This window comes from Crassostrea angulata, chromosome 10, assembly GCF_025612915.1.
Source record: "Crassostrea angulata isolate pt1a10 chromosome 10, ASM2561291v2, whole genome shotgun sequence".
NCBI lineage: Eukaryota > Metazoa > Mollusca > Bivalvia > Ostreida > Ostreidae > Magallana > Magallana angulata.
The window spans coordinates 23,892,185-23,906,549 of NC_069120.1; the positions used below are offsets into that span (position 1 = coordinate 23,892,185).

Consider the following 14,365-nt stretch of genomic DNA (forward strand, 5'->3'; position numbering starts at 1 on the left):
TTTTTATTCACAATTAAAAAGAAGAGGGTGGTCGTTCGTGTTTCAAATTAACCAAATGTCCTACTTGCAAATATCTTCGATTCGGTTGTTCCAGGTATGTTACATTCGTTCTCTACATAAAGTGTATTGTTTTACGGGAATACCATGACCCATATAGGGAACTCATCAAATAGAATTGTTGAACATTGCTGATGCATATACGTTATCAATTAATTAAATATCAAAAGGAAAGAACCAAGGAATATTGTGTTCAATGGGGTTGTTAAAGAAATCGTCTGACTTTTGTATATTTCGTTTCTTTTCTTCTCTTTTCTTTTTTCGCCAGCTAGGGAGAGTCATTGTAATCTTCATACATGAAGTCATTTGCCCTCGCTAAATACTAGTACACGTATACCATTTTAAAGATAGACGTTTAGATTGATTTAAACAGTAAAGAATAATGATCATACGCAAGAGATTTAAGACTCTGTTACACTTTTCTGGTCAGTTTGAATTCCTGTGTAATCCAAATTACTTAAACTTTAAGAGTAAAGTCAAATGGCTCTTTAAAAATATAATTATATAGGTCACATGGATTTTTTTAAGTCCATATCTCAAGACCTTTTAAGCATTATGGATATTACATAATGTACTTCGAGGTATAAGTATGTACTAATAGCATATGTCTTTGGAAACCTTAGGAAAATATCAATTAGATTTGCCAAAGAAGAGATTAACGCTTGTATCAAACAGAAATAATATATTTATAGTTCAAACCAAATTTACAGATTAAGGTATTTGTTTCAATGAATCTATTTATGATTTTTGTTTTGGGTAACATAATGCGTGGTCTATATGCAAAGTTGTTTAATTTTAAAGACAGTATCATGAAACTGAACAAGGTAAAATAGATAAACCATAAAACCTATAAATTATGAAATATAAAATTTTCACGTAAAAAGTTACAAATAATACTGAAACTGTAATAAAAACTAATTATTTAATCATGACAAGTGTATTTTGAGAGTAACTAGAAATTCAGCTGGTTTGTTGTGACTATTTGTCGGGACAAAGACTTCCGTAAAAATGAGACATATTACAAGACAGGTTCATATCAAGATATATTTAAAATTATTTGCAAAATGAATTATAATTGTCGAACATTTTTTTTAGGCAATAAATTGAAATCGATACTTTTATTCAAATTAGCACACAAGTCCGAAAGTCATGCTTTTGTTTGTTACACCAAAACTTAAATTATTTGAATTCTAAAAAACATTAAAACAAAGATAATGCAAACCAACTTTTATTTATGTGCGAGAAATATTCATAGGGTGTATTCATAAGATGTTGCGATTATCCCATACCGCGCACTGGTTCTCAATCATCTCTTGTTTATTAATTTAAGATAATCTGCACCTTGATTGCGAAAATTAGTCGTTGGAAACCAGTTTATATCCAGTAGATTGCGAAATAAAATCGTTGCATGTTAAAAGTTGGTTTACAGGATGTTTGAATTGATATTTTTTAAAAACGTGTATTCCCTACAGGATTAAAATAATGATATGAACCACATTTGATTCACAGGTGACAAATATTACAATTTTTTTCATGAGAACCTCTCAAAGCAACCATTAGTCACTCTAAACTCCTGCAGGAAAGGCGCATACAGGTATGAGCAATAGCTATACATATTGTAATACCTCACTGTCTTAAATAAAGTTGTGGCTAATAAAAGTTGGCTTTAATAATGAGCGCAATAAAAAGTGGAGAAAAATAAAAAAAATGTCATGGTCAACTTCAATCTATGCTAAAAATAAAAAACTCACATCAAAACAATAACTCAAAAATATTAAACCCTGCCAAATCAATTACATTGACCATGATATAATGTAAGTACAATCAAGGTGGTTCTGCATGAATAGCACTATAATGAAGCATGTAATAAAATCAAAACTAAAAGTGAAAATGATTTTAACACAACCAATTTAATACAGAGTACAGACATTTGTGACTTGAGTTGTCCATCTTATAATAGCTGGCACACTGACATTAAAATGTATATCAACTAGCCTTCAAATAACAAAATAAGGTGAAAAAAACCAAAACAATTAAATCTAATTTGTGTTGATTGTTCACAAAGATTAACAGTCCAAAGAGAGACTGAAAATGCATGTTTTCCAATAATAAATGGACATCGAGTAACAATAAATGTATCTTTATCTTAAAGTTATCAGTTTTAGAGGTTTATAATTTGTACATCACTTTTCATCAGCAATGTGTTGTACATGTACTGCAAAATTAATTAGAGGGTTTTGATCAGGCATATGTATGACAAACATCTGGTCATTAGTTTACGGAAATGATATTCTCCATACAATTACTGTTAATTCTTTATATTACGCGAGTACTTAATTCCTTGATCCTACTGGTTTGTATCAAATCGCGATAATATAAAATCGCGAACGTGGTAATATTCTCCTTATTTCTTATAGTTCTCAACCCTCTGAAAGTAATGGCGAGATTTTAAATCCGCGAAGATTGCCTCTCGCGATTTTACATGGAAAATAATTCTTCGCAGTTAATCAGGAATCTACAGTATCCCAGTTTGAGACCTGAAACACTGAAGCCTGACTCAAAAATGCCCATCCAACACATAACTTTACATATAAACTGTTGACCAACAGAAACACATTTGAGATTCTTTGTAAATATCTTATCTGCATGTTAATGTAAGGAAATAGTTCTGACTAAGTGTCAAAAATCAATAATCATACAAAATGAGTAAACAAATACAAGTAAAAAAAATCTCAGAAAAAAAAATTATTCTTCAATATATTTTTGTTATTTTAATTTATTAAAAAATAAAATTTTAAAAATCTCATCTTATTATATCATAAATTTAAGTGGAGGAAGAAGTCATACCAGGTATATTTTCATATTGTTTCATAAAATTCCCTAATCATAAAGGGATATTAGTCAGAAAACATCAAGGAATCAACACTTCTTCGAAACAAAGAAAAATACATATACATATACCAAAAGAGATGAAAGCATGTGCAAGCATTTTGGTAAAACAAAAAGAGAAAGAAATGCACATGTTCAAGATTGTCAACATTAATTTGTATCCAAAAAGTCAATAAAAAGGATTGATTATTAACTAAGAACAAAAGATACATCAATGTCATACAGGCAGTTACCTAAAAATATTTTGAGATCTTCGGCTTAACCGGGTAAATTAAAATCAGTACCGGAAAAACAATTCACTATATAACGTACATTGTTGGTGAATTAAAAGAAGATAATTTAAGAATTCTTTCACGGAAACTAGCAGCAGGCCTCACTTCCAAGACTGTGGCTGTTAGAAGTATTTGGGTAACCAGGCAACTTGATCATAGCGCTTTCTTAGGGCTGCCTCTAATTCTTCCGAATGAGCTTTATCTCGGGCCTCCACCACACATTTCACCTAAAATACATAAAGACCCAAATTACTGTACGCAGGGAAATATTCAGCCCCCTTTTAATTTTCGCCCTTTTGCCCTTGTTACCAGAAGACAAACTTAAGACTGGGTGAATTCCAATGTCTCAAAATATATCTCTTTTAACATGACTGTATCAGGAATTCAAGACTGGGCGAAGCCGATTGCAAGTGAAGAAGGGCGAAAATAACACAGAGCAAAAATTACCCAGTATGCGGCATTCATTGATTCAATCATCTTTTATCAAACTATGGATTTACAACTCATTTACGAAAAAGTATATAAGATAACGATTTTCTTAATTTTTACTGTATACTTCGCATCCCTAAAATAACCGTTGCTTGTACTAACAAAATTAACTAACATTAAATTACTCTGTAAATTAAGGTATTTGCATTGAAATATTACTAACTGTAGCATTGTCAATCCAATTAAGGATACTCTTTTAAGTTTTTTGTAGCTCATCTGAACAGAACCATCCTTTTATATATAACTATCTATATTCGTAATCGATGATTAATCATGAAAAGTAATTTACAGAAAAGCAGAAGGTCAACAATGGTTGCTCAGGTGAGAAATATAGCATAAGCCTCTTTTAATTGCATATATCTCCCTTTCAAATGTTTTAAAATGACCCTTCATTTGAAAACTCCTCTCAGGGTGTAGTACCTAAACGGCTGCTATCAGTAAAAAACAGCGTTCGGTGTTTCTATTCGAAAATTGAACGGTTGCTAGTTGAAAAAAGCATGCACGAAACGCATGGATCAAGCCACAAAATTGACGAAAAATGTACCCAAACCATGTAAGTGTTTGAATAATCCGTGTGCACGGAACATGTAAGGTATTATTATAATATTTTATAAATGTAGTTTGGAAAATAGTCCTATGAATAACCAGAAATAGAGAAATTTCCTAGGTCGGTGACGAACTAAAAGGCTGTTACAACCAAGTTTTAAGCTGATATTTTCATCTACAAATCATAGTTTGTTTGTTCTATATTATGAAAAAAAGCATTTATCTATTCTGATTCATTAAGTTATACAAAATAAACAAGAAAGTATATTTTGATCGAAACAATTTGACATCAAATGATTTTTTAAAGTAACGGTTGCTATTTGAAATACTGATATGTTCGCACCGGCTATAAACTGAATACGATGCACCGGCTACTATATGAAACTTAAATTTCTTTTCCAGCTAGAAAAAGAAAATCAAACTTATGGCTGCACAAGCCTAAAAAATCGAAAACACATCACACAGAATGTGAAGCATCAAGTGCTTCAACGATTTCAACTCCACCAATTCGCGTTCAACCATGCAGCTCTAATCTACGAAATGCACCCTTAAAAGCCATGATTCCACAGTAACCTATGACATATTAAGTCTGTCCAAAGTTACTGTTTCTTTCACCTTTGAGCCATATTTTTTTTTACAAAATACACATAAAGAGAATAAGAAAATATAAAATCAATTAAAAGAAAAATATTGAATATTTGTTTATGGAGGGTATCCCTTTTTTACCCGGAGATTTTCACAGGAATAAAAACAGATTTCTAATGGAGATTTGTAATTGGAAAATCTGATATCTTTTTCCCATTCGGAAGAGTCTCAGAACACCTTAACATGATTTTCTATTGATATCATATGGGTATCAGAGTTCAAAATTCACTGTATATACCGGTATACATCTCAAAAAATGCAAGTTAGAATTTCCAAATTGCAAAGTTAAAATTTTTGTTACTCGCAAAAATTTATGATGTACTACTGTATACAGGGAAATATTCTCCCGTTTTATTTTCATCCCTTTCGCCTCTTTTGTCAGCGGGCAAGTACTGCGCAAACATTAACTAACCTCATGCGGAACGATATTATTTTCATGAAATGTAAAAAATTGATAAAGGATGAAATGTGTACATTTATAGGTAGGTCTTACAGGTAAACAGTCTCAACTTCTCGGGCACTGCTAGCTCACATCACGACGGATAGTAAAACATAATGTATTTAAATCAAATTCTATAAAAATAAATAAAAAGGGGGGGGGGGTGTCATGAACGACTATGTAATACATTCCACAGGTGCATGAGGACGGGAACCCACCCCCCCCCACCCACAACAACATTCACCCCACATTCCCCAGTTATTTTTTCATCATTTATTTTTTTTTAATTATATGTTGATGTATTGTATGCTACACTAAAAATTCAAAATTAACGCGAAACAAGCTATATATAAAAAATATACCAGTGGTACCGGTATATATTTTTTTATACATAGCTTATTTCGCATTAATTGTGTTTTTTTTTTCTAGTGCAGCATACATCAACTTATAATAAAAAAAATAATTGATGAAAAAATAACTCGGGAATTTGGAGGGGGGGGAATATGGGGGGGGGGGGGGGGGGGTCGCGTCCCCAAGCACCTGTGATACATTCGAGGTGGTTTCGAGCTCTGTTGGAAAGGTCGGAGAGTTGCGAAAGTCGTATTTTTAAACGGTTACTATAGAATAACATATTTCAACTGTATGATTCAATGCATATATAATACATGGATGTTATTTCATTGAGGTTAGAAAGTGCACATTTCCAATAGAAACCGGTGTCGTTGTCTAATAGTAGCCGTAACATACGGCTTATCGAGTAAAAATCGTCATAGTTTTTATACAAACATAGAAAATGGATAATTCTTGCAATCAAACTATTCTGTGTACAAATATTGAGAAATCAGCCGCTTCAATTTTTAAAAAAAAACTTTGATTTTGACGCAATCATGTCCAAAAACTTAATTCGACTGCACATGTGCCCAAATCAACGACAGTTATTCACGAAGTTTTAAGTCAATTCTTCATCTTGTATGTAGGTAGCTGGATATTTTAGTGTTGAAATGTGTGTTACGTTCCGTAAGGGTTGTCAAGTTTGCAGGTTAATTAAAATCTTCGAGAAAATGAGCATTTTGTTCAATCTGAAAAGAAAAATACTTACTGTGTCGGACATCTTTTTCAGCTAGTAACCGTATAATTTTCGAATAGAAACAGCGAACGTCGTTTTTTTACGGATAGCAACCGTTTAGGTACTACACCGTGCCTCTGTAATGTAGATGTTTTAAGGGGAGTTTGCAATTTAGCCCCACTGTTCATGAGAGGAAGTGAGTGAAATATTCTTACCTGGACTGAAAATATATCTGTTTTCAGCCATGCTCTTTCATGGAATATGTCTTTGATGCTACAATTAAAAGAACACACTGTAAATATTGTATTCAATACCTACTAGATAAAAAGTATTACAATAACTTCTCTCTTTATAACTAATTCAAGGTTAGTTCAAGGTGAGAAAAGGGAGACCAGCTATTGATTTTAGACGAGTGAACACATGAACTGTTGCACATCTTCCAACAGTATACATTGTACTGATTTTCACCTGACTCCCATATCAGCCAGGAGCTTAGTGAGCTCCGCTATCCCTCCTGGTCTGTCCGACACAGTCACCACAAATCTTATGAGTCGACCATCTGCTGCCAGACCCCGATCTATCACGCGGCCTAGAGCTGTGGTGTCAATGTTTCCACCACATAGAGCCACCACCACTCTAGAAGTAAAAAAAAAAAAACAGGTTAAAAGAGCTGTGCAGTTCTAAAAATCAACTTCACAAGAAAGCTCCAAATTCAACAAAAGCTCTGCATATGATAGCAATGTTTTAAGACATTTCAATTATGAGGGCTTTTTGTAATAACATGTGAAATATGAATTTCAACCATAGTCAACTAATTACCTTAATAACTGATAAACTTACTTCTTCCCTTCAAGTTCTGGTAGTAAGCCCTCCATTATGGCTGCCAGTCCTGTTGCCCCTGCACCTTCCACAATGGCCTTTTCCAGTTCAACCAATCGCAGAATGGCCAAAGCTATGTACTCTTCCCTAAATAACAGTGTTATTGCTGAATACTTGTAGATATAAAGATCACAAGCTTATAGTATTTAAAAGCATTGATGAAAAATACTAACTTTTGTCCAGCAGTCAAGAATAAATACACTATTTTGATATTTGATTCCTCATTTTTTAGATATACTGTTCATCATCCAGGTCATTCTAATTGTATCAAGAATTACAGCATTTTATCAAACTGTGAAATCCTGATATCAATTATTTGTCCAAAGAACCAAATAGTTTTAGCTGTCAGTAAATGAAGTACATATATCATCTTCAATACTTTTAGTCATTAAGGCTTATTCAGTCAAGAGGGTGTTGACGATGCGCCAGTACTTACTTTACAACAACCATTTTATCAATAAGATCCTTTGCTGTTGCAAATGCATTCACTCCCACTGTTGGTACAGCCAAACCTGAAAAAATCCAAATCCATTTATTAGTATTTATATGTTTCATGCAATGAATAAAGCTCTATAGATATGAAGAACTGTGTTACTCTTTGAAATATTGAAGATATAGCCTTACCATCAGCAATAGTAGAGGAAACCTCAGTGCGGACTGGCTTTCCAGCTTTCATGGCTTCAGAAAAACTGGCACACCTCTCTGATTCAACACCCTGAAAACACACAAAATTATATTAATTCTAGTCTAAAACTAAAATATTTTCAATGTTTAAAGATATTAATTAATACTGATGATCTCTCATTAACTCCTTTACCATTGATATTGTCAGAAACATTTTGTGCGATATGAATGAATATGACTAATCTATGAAAATTCAAATTACTTACAGCTGGTAGTGAAATATAAGACTCGACTAAAGTTCCAAGTCATGTAGTATATATTTATAAAGTAAAACCAAGGGAAAGTTTCAGGTCAGGAGATACACAAGAAATATTTTTATACATGAACACTGCTTATATTAACATCATTTCAACACAGCACATCCACACAAACTCACAATGATTTTTACAGAAGGTTTCAGGTTTTTGATGGCTAGTGCTGCACCTGCAATTAGTCCTCCCCCTCCCACAGGAATGACCACCGCATCGACATCGGGCACCTGTTCGATGATCTCCAATCCCATAGTGCCTTGTCCTGCCAGGATGTGTGGGTGGTCGTAGCTAGGAAGATGATAAACATTGAGAATGGATACATTTCCAAAATTTATAAGCTTATACGTAATAATTCATTTTTTCTTGATAAAACAAAGAAAACTCTTACCCATTAATGTAAATGCACCCATTTTCTTGACCCAATTTCTGTGCATGAACCTTTGACTGAAATAGATAAAAACATACGCATGTTAATACAGGGTATATTGGTCAAATTTTCTACGCAATCTTTTACCAAGTTCTCTCCTAATTTATCACAAAATAAATGTACCCGGTACGTCTGTAAAATACAAAACTCAGTAAAAACTAAAGCCTCTTTGTAGGTTATCAAGACAGTCTAAGTTAACTGGACATTTTAAAAGTAGTGCAGCAGTTTCTGTATATTTTAAAATGTATGCTACAACAAAATTTCATTAACCTCTGATATATCGTTGCCTTGGATAATGACGTTTGCTCCGTAGCTTCTGCATGCTTGGACTTTCATCATGGGCGCTATGAGTGGCATCACCACGGTAACAGGAATGCCCAGAGACTGTCCATGATAAGACAGGGCCAGCGCATGGTTACCAGCACTGGCTGCTATTACCCCGACTGCCCTCTGTTCCTGTGGGTGAGGAACACAATCAATCAAAGCACAAACACCAACTCAATCACATATAACATTAGAATCATTCAATTCATCTGGTAGAACTTTTACTGCATCAGTTTACAACAAAAGGGTTCATTTTATAAAACTCTTATCATTATGACCTTTCAGTATTATTGATACATTAAAATGTACACTTTTTAAAATGTTTAATAACAGTCATCAAATGTAATACGAAAGTTTCAAATAAGACCTTATGTAATTCAATTAGCAAGTCATCTTCACTAGCTGGCCAAAGTGATGATCCAAACGCAACTTCTTACGCCTTACCAGAAGAGTTCAGAAAGCATGTATACATCATCTGATGTTAGAATTTTACACGAAGTGGAGTCTTTTCCAATCAATATGAATTTTGGCTTGGCAGCCTTGAATATTTCTTTAATATGGTTATTATTCCCCTGGTTTGATAGACAAGAGAGGTTTCAGATGAATCCACTCCTTTCCTCACAAAAGGAGCAGATTGTCTCCCTTGACTAGCTGTTTATTTTGAGTACATGTATTTAATAGCACAAAAAATGAAAATCAACTTTTTAACTCCTGATTAGAATGACCTTGACTTTTGCTTGAGAGTTTAAATAGATAAAGGACAAAGCTCATGGTCTGGTGGAAAAAAAATGATTGAAGAGGACATCAATCATATATAGATAAGTCATGAACCACGATTCAAGTATAAGATGATAATAGCTAAATTGTAGTATCATCTTGTCCTTGAATAAAAAAAAACCAAATTTCTTTATATTTGTTTGATGTTTTCTTACTTTTGGTAATTGACTCAAAGCATATCTTGCCCCTCTTTCTTTGAAACTAGCAAATAAAAAAGAAAAAGTCCAATTATCTAATTGAAGATGATATTTTTTTTTTTTAATTAAACTTGCTTCTTTTGGCATTTCATTAAGGTTAAAAATAAAAAAAAAATCAATTAAATCATCTTTAATAAAGCTTAAATAGAAACTATAATCTATATAAAATTTTGTCTGTTATATAGAATATGGTACATGTCTAAATACAAAAAATCATTTCAATTACATATGTTTCTTTAGTTTTAAATTAATTACTTTACCTTCCTGTAAACTGCAAGAATTCCTTTTTGAAATAGATTTCCATGTCCAGCATGGAAGACATTCTAGATTTCTGTCAATGAAAAAAAAGAGAAACTCATTTCTTTACTTGTTAATTAATGACAATTAGTTAAGTTTACTGTTACTTTGTATGCTAAAAACTCTGAGAGGTTGTCACATTCCTGCAATGGAATATTGTTAAAAAGGCACCATGTATGTCCTTGATCTCACTAACAACTGTTTTTCCAAAATAGCTAGGAAATAAATAATTCCAATGCAGGCAACTGAAACCTGGCTCCATGGGCATGCTTTACTTCATCAGAGATAGGAGGGCTTTAAAATTCCTTATTTTTGTATGCGGGAGTGAAAGGGAGTGGAAATTAAAATTTAAGTTTTTAATCTGTACCAATTTACAATTACTATTCATTAACGACAATATGATCAAGTGATAGGTACCGAAAATGACATGTACCTGCATAAAATAAAACTCATTTTAGAATTCAATTCAATTTTTCTGAAATGAGGCAATAGAGAACAGCTAGTACATGTATTTATATTTAAGGGGGTATGGGAGACCTCCATATTGTGACGTACTTCCTATCAAAATAAACTATAAAATCAAGAATAATTTTCTTTCCCTACATTATTACCAGTGTAGCGCAATGGTTGAGAGCGTTCACTACGAATCTGTAGGTCATGAGTTCGAATCGCAATGGCGCTTATAATGTTTACCTTTCCAAAAAATTTTAAAACATAATTTTTGGTCAAATATTGTAAAATTTGAAATTCATAAACCGGTGAAAGTACTTTGATAATAATTTTTATCCACGTTAATATCGACGGATGTTCCATACCACCATAAACAGAATTTCATAGGAGGAAGAGCACTGTAATGCAAAGGATTAATGATGGAGACTCATCAATAAAATATTGTATAACAACATCCTATTTTGTCTACAAATATAGCAACTGTGTGGTCACCAACTTACAATACACGGACTGTGGTGAATCCCATCTTTGATTTTATAAGCAGCTGCACTAACATCCTGAAACGTGACTTTCTTTGGATTGTCTGGATCACAAAATGGGTCTTTAATGACTTCGTTCCCTGCTCCATTACAGGCAGGGGGACCTATGCAGGGGCTGGGTGTGGGGGAGGGTTCATCCTTGACCTTTTTACCCCTTGGTGCTGCCCCAGTTCCCTCCGATCGCCGTTTCTAAATAGTGAAAAACATGTATCCATCATATAAATCCATATCAGGTTCAGAGAAAATTTGTTTTATCTTTGTGAAAGGAAATTCTAATATGTCTCATAGAAGCATATTTGACATTTGATATTTATTAATTACCTTGACTCTATAGTTCATGTAACATTCACCTCAGAAGTCTTTATTTTGCCATGTTTACACATGCAATTATACATGCATATACATCTAAGACTAAAGTATGTACCGGTAATATTTGTGAAAAGAAGACAAAGTTATATACATACAAAATTTCCTAATTATTATTCATATTACAAACAAGTAAAGAACTCAATGCCCTCCCTATCTTAAACTTGGAGTATTCTATTATTACTTAATAGGTTTGTTACTGACTGACTACAGAGATATATCGGGTTCATCATTCTCATAGATGGCGACGTGAAACCCAGACATCTATTAAATTTATCGACTCATTATATTTCTGTAGTCAGTCAGTAACAAACCTAATAAGTGTTTTGTTTTCCCAAGGACAAATGACTTTATTCACAAAAAGCGATGATCTATGCAAACTCATGTATACAAGTTGCCTAACATCTCATCCAATTTAACTCATTTAAAGTTTATTCTTAATGTTTTGTTGCTATTCAGTTTTAAATGTTTTCTCTCTTTCCTCTGCAGAGATTTGAGCAAATCTTGATGCTGCTATTTTGTTCTGTTCCAGACACAACAATGTGACGTCAATATTCAAAGGGCAACTACTCTAATTTTAAAGAACTACTCTTAATATTTTAAGAACTTACAGTGAGTGGTTTCTTTATCAAATAATATTGAAAGTCAATATGGGTATGCAAAGCATCAGCAAGTGACACCCATGATTGCCGAATATTGTCACTAAACAAACATAGAGATATATGAGGCAGTCACGCACTATGTTTAAACCAATCAAAGTAAGACATTTTGGTCCGAGGAAAAACAAAATAAAATGAAGTACTATAAACTAAATAAATATGAATAGCAGAACATACTAATGAGAATAATTAATTGAAGGATAAAAAACAATGAATAAACAAAACCCAAATTATATAAAATGATTTCACAAGACATGCATAAACTTGCGAGACATATATTATATGCGAGAGCAAGGCCATTTTGTTTGAGCCCTAAATCTCAGGAACTTCCACAGAACTTTCCTATATATCAGCCACAGCTATAATGGGAAGACCCCAGGCTCATAAAGGTTTCCCCTTTCCTGACCCCTTGCCTTTTTGGCATACATATCAAACAAAGGTGATATATATGTCAATCAAGAGTTGGTTAACACTATAATGGCTCAAAATTGGCAGTTTGATTTACATTTTTAACAAGTCAAACAAGCAGAAATTTGTCATTGTACACGTATTATATTATAAAGTTAAATGATTTCTGCTATCATAATTGTCTCTTTAATTTGATAATGTAGTTATTAAAAATAATATACACAATTGTGAAAATGAATTCAATGGGAAATGTTATAATACTCCATTGAGATCCGCCAACAATCTGCCACCAAACTGGATCAATGTGGTAAACACCTGCTTACATCAATGGCAATGAAGACAAAAGAAATTCTGATCATCTTCACAATAAAAACAAAGATTTCTGTTCTCTGTTCTTTGTTATAAAAATAAGGTGACACTGTTCAAGAGTGTTTAAATCATTGTAATCTTCAATTAAAAGCTGAAACTTACGGACATCGCTTCTCCTTGAGGCCTTGACCTGAAATACCACCAGAGGTCGAAACTCCTCTGATTTCTTCCACACTCAATGAGTGTTCGAGTAGTTCCGAATGCATGAGGGTGTAATTAGCTTGACCAATGAAATTTGAGACGAAACAATATTTTAAGGACAACGACACCGTTGTGTATTTTTATAAACAAAACAACACTAACACGCTATACTTTATGTATTGTAATAATAAGTACTTTGGCATCGCCCCATGCTTGGTGTCTTTTGCAATACAGGGCTTCACTCTTGTGGATCTCCCGGCTGTTTTAAATTACTCCATACAGTATGTACGTACGTCTCTGGAATTTCAAACTTTTAAAATATCTAAAATTGATTTTTTGATTTCTTCCAATTTTAAAATTAGAATTTCAACTTTAATCTTGGAATTTTTAACTTTAAAATGGACTTTTTCAACTTAACCGTTGGAATTTCCAATTTTAATTTTTAAGATGTTCTAACTTTTTTCAAGTTGTTTGAACTAATTTCTTGTAAATATATAAAAAGTATACATTATATCACAGGCAAAATCAGCACAAAAATGTTGCATATATGTCTGAACTAGATGTTTTCATATAAATATATGATTAAAACGTACTTTTCTATCTCAATTCATTGAAGCTGCAGGTCTGTAGCTCCCTGTCTGAAAAAAATCGGATGGACGACAATCGGAATTTTTCAGACCGGGAGCTACAGACCTGCAGCTAATTAACTTCCTTGTTCACTTTATGAATAATTTATTTAGATACTTAAAGGTACTTTTAAATAACGGAATTATTTCGTTTTCTTAAGTTCTTTTGATAATGTTTCAATTCATTTCATTCTATAACAATTATTTTCCCTTTTGACGCAACTCTCGGAGTATTCACAATCGTCAAAAATAAAACTTACTGGCGTGCAGTATAATGTTTAGCGGCGAGGGGGTGGGGATGGGGTGGGGGTATTGGCACACATGTCCAATGAATATATACTTATAGATTCTAAGTGTAACCCATGTAATCTTTTCAAATGCATATACGTGAGTTTAAAAAGAATAGGAGTATGTATTAAATAATATTTATTGCATCAGGTAAAAAGTTTTTATATTATTTCAATTATTATTATTATTATAATTTCGAAATATCTTATTATTTTCCATATATGACAAATACTTGTATTTGAATCATCTATACGGGATGGATATTTTCTCGATTTGTCTT

At 32.8% G+C, this 14,365-nt stretch overlaps 1 protein-coding gene across 1 annotated transcript; it reads right to left on the reverse strand.

Moving 5' to 3' along the window:
- Positions 1-829: 829 nt before the first annotated feature.
- LOC128164603 (L-threonine ammonia-lyase-like) lies at positions 830-13,259 on the reverse strand. The gene is made up of 13 exons (XM_052828534.1): positions 13,133-13,259; positions 11,190-11,417; positions 10,203-10,273; positions 9,901-9,946; positions 8,915-9,100; positions 8,606-8,661; positions 8,343-8,505; positions 7,907-7,997; positions 7,719-7,794; positions 7,244-7,369; positions 6,872-7,039; positions 6,619-6,676; positions 830-3,445 (listed from the first exon to the last, which is right to left on the reverse strand). Exons 1-13 carry the CDS (start codon positions 13,136-13,138, stop codon positions 3,341-3,343), a joined length of 1,380 nt encoding a protein of 459 aa, XP_052684494.1. The 5' UTR covers positions 13,139-13,259; the 3' UTR covers positions 830-3,340.
- Positions 13,260-14,365: the final 1,106 nt, after the last annotated feature.

Excerpts from the sequence above, each read along its gene's own strand:
- LOC128164603 (XM_052828534.1), bottom strand. Across the intron at positions 9,101-9,900 it reads CTTTGAGTCAATTACCAAAA|GAACAGAGGGCAGTCGGGGT; the intron begins GTAAGAAAACAT and ends CCTCACCCACAG. Across the intron at positions 7,040-7,243 it reads CCAGAACTTGAAGGGAAGAA|AGTGGTGGTGGCTCTATGTG; the intron begins GTAAGTTTATCA and ends TTTTACTTCTAG.